Here is an 18,660-nt window from a genome sequence, read left to right as displayed (position 1 = left end):
TCTTGTCAGCCGTGCTAATACCTGCCAGTGAGAAATGCCTGGAAGGTTTAGGGTTGTTATTATCACAAGTCTGTGGCACATGGACCCACTTTAGCTGCTCGGGTAACTCCTCAACATGCAATCGTGTTGTGCTGACAGCTCTACATGCTGGCTTCAACATGTCTTGCTCATTTTTAAGCTTGTTTTTATTCTGAGCTGATTTCGTTGACATCCAAGAGACTGAATTATCAAGAATGTGTGGATTAAACCAGTTTTTGTAAAGACAACTAATTTTGAAGTATTTTAGGGATGGAAGCTTAATTAATGACTACAAAAACTGTATCATTATCCTGCAGAAAATGTGCCCCATGTACACACGGTTTGGTTTTGTATTAGACTTTTTATTACCACATCATTTTAGTGAAAGAGCTTAGACACCTTGTCTTCAACTGTGCTTACAGTAACAACATCCCCTATGGCGTTAAGAAACTCTGGGAGGCAAATTATCTTATCCTACCCTGCTATGTTTTCCTAATGTTAGGTTACTAACTGCATAATTTCAGTTACAGTTCAGCTGATGATTGCTGTCTCCTCTCATGATGAATGTGTGTGGTCTGTTTTGTGCTTATAGTCACACACCAGTAAGGGTACTGAAATTCTGTGGTTGTATGTGTCTTCCTTTCTCATGTTTACAGTTTTGGGGACTGTTGAGGCAATAAAGATCTCTAACTTCATTCTGCTAGAGTTATAAAAAATGTGGGAACCCTTTTGTAACAGGTCTGTGTCCTTCTTTCATATCAAAGAAATGTAGTTTTTGGTCCACAGAAGCTAGTTATTATTCAAGAACAAATTCACACTTTCATGTGACTGACAGAAAGAACACGCACAAATGGAAATTGCTGACAAACACACACACACACACAGATAAAAAGAGAGAGAGAGAGAGAGAGAGAGAGAGAGAGAGAGAGAGAGAGAGAGAATTTGCAGTACCTTACACAAGTACAGGCTGTGTTTAAGAGCAAACCTTAGAATGCATATTGTTTCTGGGAATGAGTTATGTCAACAATTGAATTTAAACCTCATGGAGACAGAGATAATAGATGGTAACCCCCCCTCAGAGTTTGTGGCCTGTGAGCCGAACCGCATTATTCTGTGTGTGTGTGTTTTGTGCTTCAGAGCTGATGCTTCCATGATCTATTGCCTTTTTGCTCTCACTTGTCTCCCATGAGTAAAAATGTGTCACCATTCAGAATGTCTGTTTTCCCAGTTTTGAGTGTAAGTACCAGATAAAACCAGATGCTTACAAACTCTGTATAAAAAGACAAATAACCATTTTCCCTCACTGTCTGACATTAAATCACAGTAAACCTTTTTCTGTTTTAGGGCAGTTAGGATTTCCAATATTTTTTTTCCATTTGTTAAATCCCTGAATATTGAGAGAGCAAATTTTTTAATACTGTCTTCAAAGTCACAAGCTTGCATACATTTTCTTAGTATTTGGTAGCATTCCCTTTAAACTGCATGACTTTAGTCAAATGTTTTGGGTATCCTTCCACAAGATTTATAGTTTGCTGGCATTTTGTCCCATTCCTCTTGACAGAAATGGTGTAACTGAGTCAGGTTCATAGACCGCCTTTTCATCTCTGCCCACAAATTTTCTATGGGATTAAGATCAGGACTTTGTGATGGCCACTTTGAAACCCTGACTTTGTTGTCCTTAAGCCACTTTGTAACTAATTTGGCATAATTATTTATTCGGAAGACCCATTTGTGCTCTAGCTTTAACTTCCTGGCTGATGGCTTGAGATATTGCCCTAATATTTCTACATAATGTTCTTTCCTCGTGATACCATCTATTTTGTGAAGCGCGCCAGCCCCTCCTGCAGCAAAACACCCCCACATCATGATGTACTTCAGTTGGAACCGTGTTCTCAGGCTTGAAAGCTTCCTCCTTTTTTCTAAAAATGTAACAACGGTCATTATGGCCAAACAGTTCAATTTTAGTTTCATCAGACCACAGGACATGTCTCTCAAAAATAACGTCTTTGTCCCCGTGTGAATTTGTAAACTGCAATCTGTTTGGTTTTTTTTTTTACCTTGCTTTCGGACTAATGGCTTCTTCCTCACTGAGTGGCCTTTCAGCTCATATCCGTACAGGACTCATTTCTCTGTGGACTCTTACCAGCTTCAGCAGCATCTTCACAAGGCCTTTTGCTTTTTTTTGGAGTTGATACACACATCAACACACAATCGTCTCAGGAACACAGAATCTCTCTCCTTGAGCTGTATGATGGCAGGACATTCCCATGGTGTTTATACTTGCATATATTTGTTTGAACAAATGAACGTGGCACCTTCAGCCATCCAGTATTTGTACCCAAGGATGAACCAGAGTTGTTGAAGTCGACAGCGCTCTTCCTGATCTCTTGGCTGCTTTCTTTCTTATTTTCAAATGATGTCAAACAAAGAAGCAGTGTGTTTGAGGTGTGCCTTAAAATGCATCCACAGGTGTGTCTCCAATTAACTCAAGTGTTGTCGGCTAACCTATCAAACACTTTCAAAGCCATGACAACATCGTCTGGGTTTTGTCAAATTGTTTAAAAGCATAGTAATCTTAGTGTATGTGAACAAATTATCTCTCATTATTTGGGCAATTAGCAAATAGAAATAACTTTGGAGATCCTAACTGACCTTAAACAGAAAAGGTTTAGTCTGATTTAATGTCTGACAGTGTATAAAAATACACATATCGATGTTTCTCAGTGTATGTAAGCTGCTGGTTTCAACTGTATTTGAACTCTAAGTACATTGTTTAAATGTCTGATCCGTTCGTGCATGTGTAGCAAAGGTCTTTGGAATGTGAACCCAGCTCAGCTTTAAAACCCCAAACTATGTCCTTCCCAAAGCTCACAGTTTGTGATGCTATCATGCATGAGGTTTGAAGTTTGTTTGCTTCAGGAGCTCCAGCCTTGAGTGAGCACTCACACACGCATTTGTCTTTTTTCTTCTCAATTTTGTCCTCTGTTGCTCACAAAGTCAGATTGAAATGAAAGTCGTAGCAGGATGGGAACGGTCAGAGGCACACAGCCCCTCACCCCTGAGAGCAAAGAGGTAGAAGGCTGGAGAGGTCAGGAAGCTTGGCCTGGGAAAAGCCTGAAAAAAGGAACGGGGGGGGGCTGACTGGGGATGGTTAGAGTTAAATTTGATGGGTTGATAAAAGTCAGAAGAGGAAAGATCAAAAAGATTTGACAAAGATATAGCAAATAAGGGGTTTATAAAATGAAAAACATAAGAAGAGAGATAAAAGTAGAATTAATGAGTTATTTGGACTGATTAAAAATAAATCTTGATAAGAGATAAATAAATTAAAGATAAGAAACTGTGTTTGTCGTAGAGAGACAGACAGATAAAATAGAAGCCAAAACCAAAACTTGGACGTCTTAGACTTAAAGTCTACTGACTTACATGCAGAATAAAAATGGAATGGAAAATCTGACCTGCAGTATATAGATAAATATATAAAAATACACACAACAAAAAAACAGTGATGATGCGCCATTTGCGTCTTTCCCCATTTCCTCCTCCACCTCTTGAAGGGCAGTGTCTAATCTTTCTCATCGGAACTCCATCTCAGAGTTACAGCTGAAGTCATGCACTGTGATGGGCTTGCATGCGTGCATTTATGTGTATACTCTCTGGAGATGACAGAGATTGTCACTGTATGAGCAGTCTTGATAAATGAGGTGGAAGTAGCTTAGAAAGTAGAGCAGTCAATCTGAAAGGGCTGTACAGCCACATATTTTATGTCTTTGAGCAACCCAGCTTTCCCCTGACGTGCTTAGTGTTGCACAAGTTTGTGGAAAGATATTAACTGATAAAAAGTGAGACAGATTTTTTTTTCTTTTAGCATTTTACTTCAAATACCATTGCTTAAAACAGCTTGATACACCAGTTCAGTGTTATTGAACATGGGCCTAGATTTTAGTTTAAAGGTTTTCTCAAACATTTATTCACCAAAAAATATAGCAGACAACCTAACTTCATTAAAAAAATCTTATGGTGGTTTTTGTTTGTTTGTTTTTTTACTAGCTAATCTTCCCCCACATTCATCGCACTTGTGCTACTACTATAAGTCTAAGAAACCTTGCAAACTGTACAAAGCATACTTTTATTGTCAGCTAGCTTAAATGACTCCCGTATATATGCCTCCGGCTTTCGAAAACTCCAATAACCACACTTGTTTGACAATAAAGCAGACACAGACTTGATATCCCACTTAAAAGTTCTAGAAACTATAACCTAAACTAAAAATATTGATGTCAACAATTAGTTTTAACCAATGTCATTGACTATAACAACTATTAGAGGCAACTATTATTTCTACATGTACCTATTTAAATTTTGCAAGTTACGGCTGGATTTAACTCAACCAATAACATAAAAAGTAAAATGGTAAATAGAAAATACTTATAGTGTCTTAATCTTAATCTTATCTTGGTCCTTTGGAGCATTTTTACAGTTTGTTTCTTATTCATGCATTAAAAACAGTTGTGAATTGCTTTGCAGTATATATTTGCACTCTATATTTGAAGCACTTTTTGCTCTCAAACACACTAATGTATTCGGGGTGATGACAGTGCACCACCCAAGGACACACTTCCATTGATTAACAGAAGAAAAAGAAAGTTTGTAATTCATGATGTCTTACATTGCTTGTTGAGATTAATTTTTGTGCTTCATTTGTTTTTCTTTCATCTTTTATATCTGTTTAGCATTTGAAAGGATGTGTTCATCAGTTTCGTTTAATTTTGAATGCTGATCGTTTTGGCAGTCTCATGCATATATGGAACTGAATCTTTTTAGAGGTTATGGGTGTGTGATGGTGCAATACTACTACGGTGTTTGGATGTGGGTGTTTGTGGTTGGGGTGTAGCCCTTTAGCACGGGACAGTGCTATCTAGTAACTGTGGGACTTTTTAAAGTGCCAGTATGTGTGTGAGAAGACAAACTACGAGCATGTCCCACCAGCTATAATCAATGTTGCATATCTGTTAATTACTTAATGTCACAGTTCAAGCCATCCAGCATCCTCCTTTATTGCTGGTGGAAACTGGAGGTGAGCAGAGTGCCTGAGTACCTGTCTGTCTCAGTGATCCCATGGACCTCCTACGCACACACTCGCACACAAATACACTCTCACAGGCCTCCTTGGACGCAGGGAGCCCTTTCTTTCTTTCTTTCCCTCCATTTTCCTGCTGTCTATTTTGGTCAACTGGTGGCCTGTTCCCACAGTGCTGCTGTTCCCATGGTTATCGCCACGGAGATAGCGAATGGGGGTTGGGGTGGCGGTGGTGGGCTTGACAGAGCGGGAGAGACAGCGTTGCTCTGTTCGAAGAGATAGGGGGCTATGTGACTGTAGAGGAGGGCGGGGGTGATGCTGGGTAGGGTGGGGGGGATGGATAAAGGGTATGGGGTTGAGTGAGTGTATGTGTGTGAGTGTGTGTGATGCCTAGCTCCCATCAGCATCACAGGTGGTCAGTGAGGATTTAGCTAATATGGGCTTTTGTTAGATTTTTTTTAATAGAATTTGGTCATATGGGAATTTAATACCCTGAACAGTAAAATGATTTATTGTATGCATAAGTGGAAATTATTATTAGATGTTGAAGATTCAGACCTGAAGATGCTTTGCTATTGATAACATTCCTTAATAAATATCTGTTTATCTTCATGTCAGACTATTTTGTGATGGTAGATGCCACTTCCTGAGATTAAGAACTGAGGTGTGGTGCTAAAATTGAGGTGGCAAAGGAAGTGGAGGGGAGGGGTAGCAACCGCAGGCTGGTTAGGGGGCGAGGGCCAGCGAGAGGAGAGTGCAAACGAGCATGGGAGGGAGGGAGAGCGGTGCTCAGAAAGAGGGACGGATTCAGTTCCCACACTTCTAATTACTGTGTCACTGGAGACTGAAAGGGGACTGCCCCTGGCCCAAGGGAATTTGCTGGGGCCGGTCGCGGAAAGGGTGCAGAAATGGAAGGAGGGCAGGGGACAGAGGAGAGGACAAGAGGAAGCGAAGGAAGGGTTGATGTAAATTCTCTTCATCGTCCTTTATTTTGGTTTTACCACATTACACTCACATTAGAGATGAACCTTTTCATTTTGACTCCCTTCCCCCTCCCTGCACCCAAACACCCAAACCTCTCATCTCCAGCCCACTCCTCCTTAACCCCTCTGTCCCGTCTTTCTCTTATGCCTTTGTTCACTATCGTGCACTGCTTCCTTTTGGACCCCCCACCTCTCTGCTTTTCTAATGCCATGAGCCTCTCCTGCATCTCCTGTTGACATGAACAAGGCTCCCAGAGACGCTTTGAAGTGAGTTTAAATTCACTCAGCCACACACATACTGATGTCTTATCCTGTATCATTATTACCACTTAACCCTGTGCCCTTTTTCTCTTTGATATGCCCCCGTCTAACCTCCCAAAAGCCTCTTTCCTTTGAGTTGTGTGCATCATGATAAGGTCATAGCCATGTGATGAATCTGAGACTTAAATCTGTAAATGTCTGGTCACATTTGGTATCAGCATGTGTCCTGGTGTGTAGTTCAGAACAAAAAGCTTACATCACACCTTGCGTTAAAATGCATCCCACATGTGTCCAAAGTGATTAATTGTGATCGACTTTCAATTGTCTAACATCCAAGTACAGTCAGCTGTCAGCTGTAAGCAACAAAAATGCAAGTTTTCTGGCAATGCTGTGCAATTACAAATGTTGAAACCAAAATACTGATGGAGCATGATATTGTTGTCCCTCTCTGTGTGATGTGAGGTTTAATGGTGTCAGATTGGGATGTTTTAATTAATCAAATGAGGCACTTTAAGCACCATTTCAGAAAATGCTTTGAAGCCAGTCCTGGGACACGTTCTTCTCGTTTTTGTGTGATCTATGAAAGAACTGAAGTGACATGGAAGGTTACGCCTCTGAGTCAGCAAAGGAGGTAGTCACAGAGCTGAAACTAATGTACAGTATGTAAGAGTATGCAGGCATTGCAGCTCATGGGAGTGTTGTATTTAGATCTCGCCCAAAGGAGTTTTTTTATGGCCGATACCAATCTTTTGAAATTAGGGCAGCCGATGACCAGTATACAACACTAAATCTTGTTTTTGGCCAATATGCATTTTTAATTTACCAAAATATAACAATAATTGCCTAACTATACTAAACATATATTTAACAATCCTTAGAAAGATTTGTACACTTATAAATAATAAAAAGAAGAGCATTCTTGGTTTAAAAAATTAAATTGTGGGCTACTGTAAGCTGGTTATAGAAGTTGCTGTTGCGTCATTTTCCTATTTGATAAATGTTTAGGTATGCACAAGCATGGCTGACTGCCTTTTTTTAAGAGGCTAATTTTGGTTCATTAAAATCCTTTGGCCAATTAATTGGTTTATCTCTAGACTGTCCTACACAGTCAGTCTCCTAATGTTTAAAAAAAAAACGCGTCTGGAGTTTGTGTGAAAACAGCTGGATGGTGCTGAAAGCTTAGTCAGTAACAAAGAGTATAGCCAATGTTGACAGATTGTTAGTCGAGAACAAACATCTGGTATTGTTCGAGACATTGTTTTTCTAACATCATGTATGTGTTCTGGCACAAAGTGCCCCTACTAGCTTTCAGCGGATTCCCAGGCAATATGTTGATGTGACATTGTCTTTTATAATGGCAAAATTTGAGACGTTTGATATGAATCGGCATTACAAATAAACAAACTGTCAAAAAAGCATAGAAGAAGAGCTGCTTTGGGAGCCCAAAATGTCCGAGTGGGGAGTGAGTACACATAAAAATCTGTCTTATTCATGAGCAGCAACACTTGAAAATGAAACAGTCTTGAGAAAAATGACTATGCTTTGTGTGTTTTGTGTGAGTGGTCATAATTGAAAATAACAGGCATAATATTTGATGCGCGTCATACGCCACCTATGTATTTTGTCTTTTAAGGATAATGTAGTGATGAGTAAACGAAGGCAACGTGAATCTCAAAGCACCATGCAAATCCACGGAACAGTGAAGAACAAAAAATTGAGCACTTCAACTTTTATCTTATTGCTTTCAGTTCTGTGAATTACATCATTTGGTAACGAAATTTACAACCCGCAGATTGTTTCTGTAATATTTTAGTTCTCTCACTTTGCTGGCATGATTTGATCGTGTGCCTTTCTTGAACAGTGACACATTTTCTGTCAAAAAGCCATGTGAGAGAGTCATTTCTCCTCTGTTCTCTCACAGTGCAGACCAGCCGCAGCAGCCCTCATTGTCAATATTTACAGTCCTGGATGAATCACTCTGCATTACAATAACATTCCCTGCATGCCTGCGCATCAGGAAGAGATAAAAAAAAGGAAAAGGGGTGAAGAGGAGGGCTAGAATGGTGAAATATGCACCAGCAATGATAAACGTTGAGCAAAGGAATCTGCTGGTGGCTCTCCCATGACGAGGCATGTGTATACAGCGCGGGTTGAGGTTGATAGGTTCAGTGGGTGGAATTTCAGTTGTGTGGGTGTAGTGACAGTTTGAGAAGTGTTAGCGCATGTCTATGAAAGCTGTGGATGTTGTAATGATGGGTTGATTGGCTGCAGTGAAAGCGTGAGAAATTTAGTGTGTATAGGCATGAGCAGAAAGTCCCATTGCACAGATCATTTGGTGCAGCTTCAGAAAGAGAAACGTCAGCTGACTGTCACACGGCTGCTCTATATTTAAATCAGTTATCTTTATTTTCTGATTGAAAGCACCACAGAACCCAGTGTATGTTTTAGTAATTGTGTAGCAATTAAAAACAGCGGTTTAAAATGTAAAAGTATAACACTTGGCATAATGTTTGTCATCACATTTTCCCATTAAAAAAAAAGAGTAACATTTTTAAAATATCTGTTTTTCTTCTTTATAACCTTTTAGAACATATGTTAATTTGAAGAAGTGTTGTTTTTAAATTTAAAACATTTTTCTTGGTTTTAAATGGTAATTTCCTAATTTAAGTTGTTATTTGATAATTCGCTTCAACTATAGTTTGGCAGCTTTCAGCTGTAATGAATCAAAATAAAGTATTTATGGTAGAATAATACACAGATTGCAACATGTTTTGTCTTCGTCTTTGGGTGTTTGGTGTTTATTCTTTCTGTAAGGTGTTGAAAGCAAAATATCAGTAGAGATCAGCTAATGGTTTAATCCATTTTTTAAAAATGAGCTGCTTTCACTCCACTTGAAAACTATTTCCCAGTGAGCGGCATTGTCAACAGACCTTTTCAGCCCGAGTTTCCTGAGCTGTTTGGTTTAGAGCAGCCTCAGCTATCTGGCGTCTCATGAAGAGAAAAAAGGAGTACTTTGGGGAAGGGAAGAAAGAAAGAGGTTAGAGGTGAGGGACAACCAGAGAAAGAAAACTGAAGAAAACACTGAGAGGGGGGTAGATTGAGCTTTACGAAAGACATAGAAGAGAGAAGACAAAGGTTCAACTGGAGATCGAGGGAGCGTTAGAGGTTGAGGTTGAGGGCTGTGTTGTAAAAAAAAAACCAGAATGAACTGACTGTGTCCAGTCAAGGGAAAGCAATAGTGCTATTTGTGTCATGGCCAGACTGTTATCTACCAGGATCTAGACCATTATCTTCCTCGTTACCCCTGTTAGTAAGCACTGGTGAGGATGGACTGAGAGGGCAGACAAAGAGGGAGAAATATGTTGAGGCCAAGTGGAGGGGAAGACAAATAGTTGTGGTAAAACAAACTTGACTTTAGAAAAATTAAGAAAATAGGAGAATTCAGAATATTTCTCTGCATATTGTTAGAGAAAGCATTAAGATGCCCCAGTCTTTAGTGACAACAACCAATACACTGACTGTAAATAAATTCATGATAAAAATAAATAAATATTCAGTAAATTTTGTTTGAATATTATCCAACATATCAACATTATCAAATGTCCTCGATTTATAAACTAACAAAAGGATATATTTATTATTATATAATAAGGTCTTAATGATATAAATATATACACAACATCAATACACATTCAGAAACTTTTATTTTGAAAAGGATAAATCCATTAAAATGCATGAGTAATAAAAAGCTTCAGAAACACTAATACTTATTTTAAACATTTTATGGAATAAAGCAAATACTGTAAGTGGATGTTCGACACATTATATTAAAAAGATAAATACATTTTTACTGATTTCAGTTCACACACTAATTCACACACTACATATTATTTAGTGTATTTTGCTTAGTAAATATTTACATGTAAATAAACTGAAACATTAGTATGTTTCTCCTGGTTAGATAGCTGATTATTAAGATGGGAAATTACCAGATTGCTAAAAAAGCAAAGCAACAAATATAGCCTCTGAGAAAAAGCTTAATTTAGAAACAGATGGTGGGAGAGGTGGTCACAATTCTTTCAGCACAAAGCAAGTTTCACATTTAAACTCCCACCCAAACCCTGATCTAATCTGGGGAGGACAATGTTCACTGTTGCACTTTCACACTTGTAATGTACAACAGGAAGTGTTTGTGTGACTTGTGCTCCCAGTACTGTAAAAAGTTAGGTGTAGTGTCCCCAGAAGATAAGCATATAGTAAAAACTAATGTTTTTGTTCACAATACATATAAAAGTGAATCAGGCTGCAGTTTAACTCCAATAACTCATTTCACATTGATCCCATTGATCAGATGGATGGCATCTACTTTAGATTACTAATAAAAGCCTGAGGAATATTTTAAAACATAAAAATCTAAAGGCTTCTGTTTTCTTTTTCATATTTTGACTAAAATCATCTTACATGTAGAAGCAGAATTTTAGTGGATTTTTGAGCCATTTTTGAGTTGGCCAATGTTGATTAGCTGTGGGGGCCATCCTAAATTGGGTTGGTTTTAAAGTTTAATCAGTTGTAGATGTACATCCAGCAATTAGTTTCTTTGAATATCATTAAAATCCATCCAGTAGTTAATGGGTTAATGGGCTAACAAACATGGTTGAATCCAACAGTAAATGCTGAAGCTTTAAGCAAAGATCTAGTGCAGTGAGCAGCACTTGAAATATGTGTTGTGAATTGCCCAATTATTGCTATTATTGCGTTATCTAAGGTCAGTTGGCTGTGGTAGCCATCTTGAATTGGGTTGGCTCCAAATGTTCATCAGTTGTAGCGGTACAGCCGGTGTTTATTTCCTGAAAGTTTTAACAAAATTTGTTTTGGTGACAGACAGATTGACAGAAACGGGCAAAAACTTAACATCTGCCTTCAGGCAGATATTAAAGTGACGCAAATGCAACATGTTTGTCTCAGCTGCCTTAAAAATTTGCTCATTAAATAAGCTCTGTGTCTTTTTATTTTGTCATGCGGAGCACGTATGAGCAAGCTCCGAGGAACAACAGGCAGTCGTGTTCTGTTCTGTGATCATTACCCCTGAGAGAAGCCGGAAAGACGTACCATAACTTCTCTAATTTGCGGCACATGCAGGTGGAGTGAGTGGGTAGAGCATGAGTCAGCAATGGGTGTGCTGTTTTGTGAGAGCTGGATGTGAGTTTTTCATCTTTCAAATGCTTGATCGATGTGTGTATGTGCGTGAGTAGAGGTGTGCCAGAGGAAGGTGTGTGTGTGTGTGTGATGTCAAGCCCAGACAGGCTCTGTTACGGTCCAAATTCAGGCTGCTGTCAGGTGTTAGTGGTTAGTTAACAGAGCTGGTAATTACCTCAGACTGTCGGGCTGAGATGCTGGCCAGATACCCTCAGGATGCTGTGGGAAAGTACATTCACTTAGTAATGACACAGCCTCCTTCGTGTTCCTACACAAGCTGACAAATAATCTCTTGGTTTGAAGAATGTGCCACATTTTAATAAATAATAATAAGGTAACTAGTTAGAGATTTGACCTTTTACATTGCTTTTATTTATGTCTGTTTATATATATATATATATTTGAGGTGAACTTTTTACAGTTTAATGTGTCTACCTTTTTTTTCTGGTGCACTGGAATCTTTTTTTAACTGATTTTGTTTCAACTTTATTTTGAATGAGCAGCACGCAGCTCACACTTCTTTTCCCACAAATGCATTACCTTAGAACTGTGTGGGAGAGCAGAGCATGTGAATACTTTTTCCAACTGATTGATCCTTACTCATCATTTCCACCAAAGTACAGAACAAAATGCTTCAACATGTCATTTCCCCTACACTAGCCTTTTTCACACGGCCTCTTCCAGGTGGGAATGTTCCGGTTTTGTTGTCTTTTTGTTTGTGTTGTACCAAGCTAAAATAAGGGTCATAGTTTATTTGTCTTTGAGCTGGCAGAGTAGTTCCCTTTTTCTTACATAACCACCTCTGACCTGTAGAAACTTTGTTGCATTGAGTCTTCAGATTGAGGATCCTTTAGGCCCTTTAAGTTGTAATGTCAAACCTGTGTGTGTGTGTGTGTGTGTGTGTGTGTTTTTCCACCATATTCCAAAAATGTTTGATCAGATTGCATGTGAGGACCTCAGACAATGGGTTTCTTGAACTTTTCTTGAACCACTTTTGCAGTCTGTCTGGGCTCATTATCCCGCCGTAAGGAGCCGCTGCTGTCAGAGAATTGTATTTCTATGAAGAGGGTTGCTCTATCAGCAACAATGTGTCAAACTACAACATCCACATAGATGCCAGCAATCAACGCTTCCCTCCATAACATTGCACAAAGCATCATATTGCACCTGCTGGCTTGCCTTTTTTTCCGCCGTGCATCATAGTGCCAGGACAATCAGTGTTTTCCACTTAGGATTTCTTATGGTAGTCATAATGTTATGGCAGGTTGATGTAAATCTGTCCAGCAGAGTTAGCAGATGCCAAAAATGTTGTCACTCTGTGAGGATGTTCTTTTTGCTGCTTGATAAAATATGTTTCAATTTGGTTTGTAAATCTAAACGATTTAATAACAGTAGCAAGTGCTTTCTTCAAGTAGAATTGTAGTTAAAAAAAGGTTTATCTTTCAAACCACAGCATCTTTAGCTGATTATTTAACCTTTTCCTAAACCTGAAATTTGCATGAACACAGACTAAGGCATTTTCACAGGCTGTCAAGGTGCCATTCTTGCTCCCCTCCCGCTCTTCTTTCCAGTTCCCACGCTGCCCCCTTACCTGACTTACCGCAGTTTGAATCAGTTTACTGGCACTCAATTGGCTGGTCTTACCACATGACCCAAAAAAAGCGCTGCCTTTTGAGACTGGTCTTGGATTTTCCCATGGGAGCTGCCTACAGTGCACTGACTCAGTGCAATTTGTGCGTGCATGTGTGTGTGTGTGTGTGTTTGAGCACGTTGGGGGGAAGAAAAATCACCCATCCCCCTCCCTTTCCTGCTCCTCTCCTCCACCTCCACCCCCTTTCTCTCCTCTTTTTCCACCACCTCCTGTCCTTTGAAACACAGTATCACTCATCAGATAGTCTTTGTTGTCACTGCGAGAAGCATTCAGTGACAAAGCAGGAAGATCCCAGGGAAAAAAATAACAGTTTAACGCCCGCCTCCAACTTTTACAAAGCTGAAATAGTTAATAGTTTGATAAAAGCTAAAACCAGCAGAATAGGTAAAGGCTAAAATTGGCAAAACAGTAGCTAAAAGATAAGATTGCTAGACCAGTTTCTCAAAGCTAAAACGTGTAAACCAATAGCAAAAAACTAAAATTAGCAAAACTGTAACTAAAAGTCTAAATCTGTACAAACTAAAACCATCTGAACTGTAGCTAGAAGCTAAAATTAGCAAAGCAGTAGATAAAAGCTAAAAATGAAGCAAGTATGCTGATAAGATTTCAAAGAGCACAGAGTTTTTCAGGGATCTGAGGAGATCTCAGTGCATTCCTGACAGAAAAAGATAATTGTAAATAAAGTTATACAATTCAAAATGTTTATCAGTTACAAATACCAAAAATCATAGCAGTAATGATCTGAACGAGCTGAACGATTTGATTCATGACTGTCTGAAACAGCTGAAGGTATGCTGAAGCAGTTGGAGTCCAAAGAACATACAGAAGAAAACAGCTGAATCAGCATTCACACAAATAATTATGATAAAGGCTTGTAACTCACAGTTACTGAGGGCTATCTGCGAGTGTTTGCCTCATGGGTCTAATAGGTGGAAATACTGTCCAGTCAATTGTGTATTTAAAAGAAATAAAGTTAAATTGTTTTTTTGGGAAATTTAATATTGAGAACGTGTTATCTGCACAGTCCCAAAGTCCTGGGCTGCAGATGGTCAAAGAAGAGTCTGGCAAATCTGCACAGACTGGTCCAAAGAACCAAATTTACCTGAACAGTCAGAAGAAACATGCACCTGGAGGACGTGCGCTCAAAACAGTAACACACCATGAGTGCAGCCGCTGGGAGCATCACTTGTATTAGAAATGTCAGCTGACCACATGTTGACCTCAGCTCTGGTCCAAAGTATGTGCAGATGTGGAAGAGTTTGACTCTGTGTGTTAGAAATGGTTTGGCAGCTCTTGTCAGTTCAGTTTTCTGAAGCTTCATGCAGAGCAGCTGCGTTGCTTTGTGCTTCTTCTGCTCCCTGTAGCGGCTTCATGCCTGTACTTCCTGTACTTAGGTAGTGCTGTAGAATAAATAAGCACCAACTGTTCACAGACATGTTTTATCTGGAGATCTTTTTCAAATACTTTCTATAAATTTGTTATTTTTTGTGTATTAGACTCCCTTAACTGCGAGCTGACGCGCTCTCTGCAGGATATTTGTGACATTTTTACTGTTTTGAAAAATGATTTTCATCCAGGTTGCGTGTTTGCGGTGATGCGTGCTTGTGTGTCTGCCTGTCTGTGAGTTCAGTGCAGGTTCTGGCATGCTCAAATCTGGGAAACTTCAAGCCGAGCAAATAGCTCACCTGTTTTTCTGTCCGCAGCCACAGTCAAACACGCGAGCCATGTACATGCACACAATTTTTTATTTTTTATTTTTTTACCTCACTGCTGTGAAGAGAAATTATAAAATGTTTTGTCTGGTTGAGTTGTTGTGTGTTTGATGTAAGGCCGATTACAAAGACGAGGCTGCAGAAAGCACCGAGGGAGAGACGAGCTTCATTCAGACAGACAAGACACCTCTGCCATTCCCACACCTCCACAGTCTGCTGCGCCTTTCTCATGTCCTGACCTCAGTTACCGCAAAGGCAAACATTACTCTGCATGTACACACACAGGAGAGGACCTGCTTTTGTGTTGGCTTGGGTGTAGGCTCCTGACTTGCTCCTGACTCCTCTTCCCAGGTAAAGAGTGACGAGGCTTAAGTGAGCTAGTTGAGGATCTTTTCTTGCAAGCGAGGTTTGATTTACAGCCCGCGTGAGGAATGCTGTTTACTGGGTGGAGCTCAGGTGTGTTGACAAGACTTTTAGCACTCAAGTGCTGTCAGGATGGCTTACAGACAAGTGTGTGTTCACGTTAGGGGCCGGCAGGCAAGAGGTCACTAATGTCCCACCAGAGAGACCTTCACCACAGAGAAGGACGGGACAACGAGGATGTGTGAAAGTTACTGAGGCGTAAAACGCTGTTTTTACACACACACGCTCGCACCCAGATTGGATCTTTAAGTAGCATTTATGCCCTTTCACACCAAAGCAGCAACCTGGGAAAAATGTCGTTGCTGAAGTTGTGAATGGGTCAACACGAGGGAACGGACTCTGATTGGTTGAACACAAGTCTGACATCGTTCGTTTAGGAAACAGAAATTTTCCCAGAAAATTCCTCCCAGCTCACATAAAGTTTTAGGGGTTTTATTTCAGTCTGTCCCGTGTTGACTTTAACGATTTTCTGACTGATTCGCTTTTAATATAAACTCAAAGTAGCTCAAAAAAACGCCACTGACACAAGTTTGACTAAATTACACATATTTTTACTTCCAATACTTATTTAAAGCTTCCTTGTTTAAGTTTTGTTGACACTGATAGCTTAAAATTTTATTTTAACTTAATGAACCTAACATGGATGGTTGTCATACTTAACTACATAACTAAGTATCCACTACATTATTATACTGTTAATTTATTACATTTTAAATATAAACTTTTGTTTGATTTCATTGATGACTTTTATATCTCTGTAAAGCACTTTGTGTTAGTTTTGCGATTGAAAAGTTTGATATAAATAAAGTTTAATGAACTAATATGAATAATAAAAGAAGTCAATTTTTTACAAAACAGGAGCATAAATGTGAAGGTAAATTAAAAGGAACTAGTTTGATTTTGTTGCCACTTTATTTTATGCTTGAATGTGGAAATTCAGTGTCACATCCTCAGAAAAGTCAATCCTAGCTGTATTTTTGAGTGTTATTTTCTTATTTTGACTTTAAAAATGAGATAAAGAATCATTTATCTGTGGTGTCTCACTTCTTGTAATCCGGACAAGTCAACAGTCTTTTGAGGATTTGATGATTTTCTTTTTTCTTAACACTAATATTTATCCTTTAACACTTCTCCTGGGTCTTTGTTTTAGCCTTTCTGCTGAAGAGTTTCCTTCTGTTTACCCAGGCTTGTAACAGCGATCAGTACGTGGCGGTTCCTCGAGCAGACATGGTCACGATCCTTAAAGACAAAGGTGTGTCAGCCTTTATTTCCTCTCCATGAAATTTCTCTGCTGTTTTTTAAATTTGCCTGCAAGCTTTGATCTAAGATTAGTAATTAATCACACATTTCCTTTAAGAATGAAGTATTAATGTTTGTGTTTTTATCCGCAGGGTATTTGCCGGACATGGCTGATCACACCCTTGAGAAACTCTGTCAACAGGAAGAGCAGCAGCTCGATGACACCCTGACCCCCGGCATGACCCCTGAACCCCCCAGGTATGCCACTCAGTGTCGCTGGGCCTCCCTTTCAGGACTGGACCGCGACACCCTGACCTTTCCCGGGGGGTCGCCCATCCAGCTGCACGCCGTGCCCCCCGCCCTGCTGCGGAGGATATCGCTGTTCTATGTCTGCACCAGATGTGGCAAGGTGTTCTGGGAAGGCTCGCACTTCGACCGCGTCCTCTCCTTGTTTCAGGAGGTTTTACACATAACAGAGGAGGATAAAATCTCAGCTGCTGAGCCCTTTCCACAAAACGACTGACTGATGTGCAGCTACTAAAGTTTACAGAACCGCCACAAAATGCTTCAACAGTCAGAAAAATGCCTTTAATTTTCACCACATGTCAAATTAAAAAAGAATTGAAGGGTGTTTGTTCACTGTTTTTGGTTAGCAGTGACAAATTAAGAAGGAATAAGAGCCAAATATCTGTTTCTGTGTCTGTATTTATGTCTTGTAATATTAAATATGGTCACAAGTGTATAAGGGTCCATACAGATCCCTGTTGGGACAAAAACCTGTCCACGTCCATCTGCTCATGAGTACGGAATCAAATCTGTAAGTGACAACTCCAGTTCTGATGTCCGAGAAGAGACGTCTCCTAGAGACCCACCCCTTTCTTTTCGGTTTTTTTACCATATTCATTTTTCACGTGAAGTCTAAACATGGAAACCAAGAATTAGCCCCGGCCTTCCGTTTTATATAGGTTATCAGATCTATCTTTAGGTGTTGAGTCTAAGTTTACCTGCAAGAAGAGCAACACTGATGTGTTTAATGACCAAATTGAATGCAGGCTTTCAGCTGTTTTGAGTCTTTGTCACATCTGTTTAATTTCAGTGCAAAACCGACAGGCCACTGAGCTGCTCACCTGTTTTTTTTTTGTTGTTGTTGTTCAGCTTTGCATTTTTTGTGATGAACCAAAAATCACTTTTTTATGTCTAACAGTTTGAATTGAGATCTTTTAAATTTTTTTGCTAATTCTTAAAGAACTATTTTACTTAAAAGGGACTTGCATTGTTCTTTGTTTTAACACATTTGTTTTGTTTTTTTCAGCAAAGCTTAGTCTGAACTGATACTAAATGGTTACCTGAATTAAACACAACGGCCTGCAGATGTTCTGTTATAGTCCTGCAGTTACGCCAGCACACTTTGTGTTGTTGTGAAGTTTTTTGTGCACACTGTTTGCAATCCTGTGCACACGGACTGGAAAGCGCGAGACACGAATATGCCATCTGTGTGCACACAGATGCATGAATTATACATGCATGAGCACGTCGGTTAAATTATCTTGCAAATCAGAGATGAGATCTGCAGCACACAGGTGTTCCAATTTTTTGCACACTGAATTGCACACTGGGATGTTGTTTCTGAGCCACAATGACGTGACTCCGTTGGTAATAAGAAGTTCAAAACAATGTTGAATTGATGTTACGTTTGTTTCGTGGTCACACCTTGTAACAAATTGTCTTTTTTTTATTTAAAGGCCGTGACTTTTAATTACCTGTGATACTGTATATTTTTGAACCCTGTCAGTACATTTTATTAAGTTTAATTTTTTTAGCCAATGTGTCAATAAACTGATGATTGTTTCATTGTTGAGCGGAGAGAATTGCTAACTTGTGTTATTCAGCAGATATTCTTTTGTTTTTCGCTGTTTCATGAAGTCACCAAGCAGATGGTGAAGGACTGAGAGTGGACAGATGAATGAGATCATCTAAGCTGATGTCTGTCAGGTGTAACACTAGCACCCATGGTTTTCTGTCCTCGGGCTGGAAGACCAGTCAGGTCCCAAACCAGCACATTCCAACAGAATCCGCTCCTATTTTCTCAAACGTCCT

The 18,660-nt window shown here is 39.5% G+C and overlaps 1 protein-coding gene across 1 annotated transcript in view; it reads left to right on the top strand.

Moving 5' to 3' along the window:
* The window catches only part of exd3 (exonuclease 3'-5' domain containing 3), a 44,374-nt gene extending 25,950 nt beyond the window's left edge, over window positions 1-18,424 (top strand). Inside the window, exons 20-21 of the mRNA XM_017410771.3 lie at window positions 16,510-16,576; window positions 16,716-18,424. Coding sequence (XP_017266260.1) covers window positions 16,510-16,576; window positions 16,716-17,086 — 438 coding nt within the window. The 3' untranslated portion in view covers window positions 17,087-18,424. The remainder of the gene's footprint in view (window positions 1-16,509; window positions 16,577-16,715) is intronic.
* Window positions 18,425-18,660: the final 236 nt, after the last annotated feature.

This window comes from Kryptolebias marmoratus, linkage group LG14 (assembly GCF_001649575.2).
Source record: "Kryptolebias marmoratus isolate JLee-2015 linkage group LG14, ASM164957v2, whole genome shotgun sequence".
In the NCBI taxonomy this organism is placed as follows: domain Eukaryota; kingdom Metazoa; phylum Chordata; class Actinopteri; order Cyprinodontiformes; family Rivulidae; genus Kryptolebias; species Kryptolebias marmoratus.
Note: the sequence above shows the minus strand (reverse complement) of the source record. Positions and strands in the feature narration are given on the sequence as shown.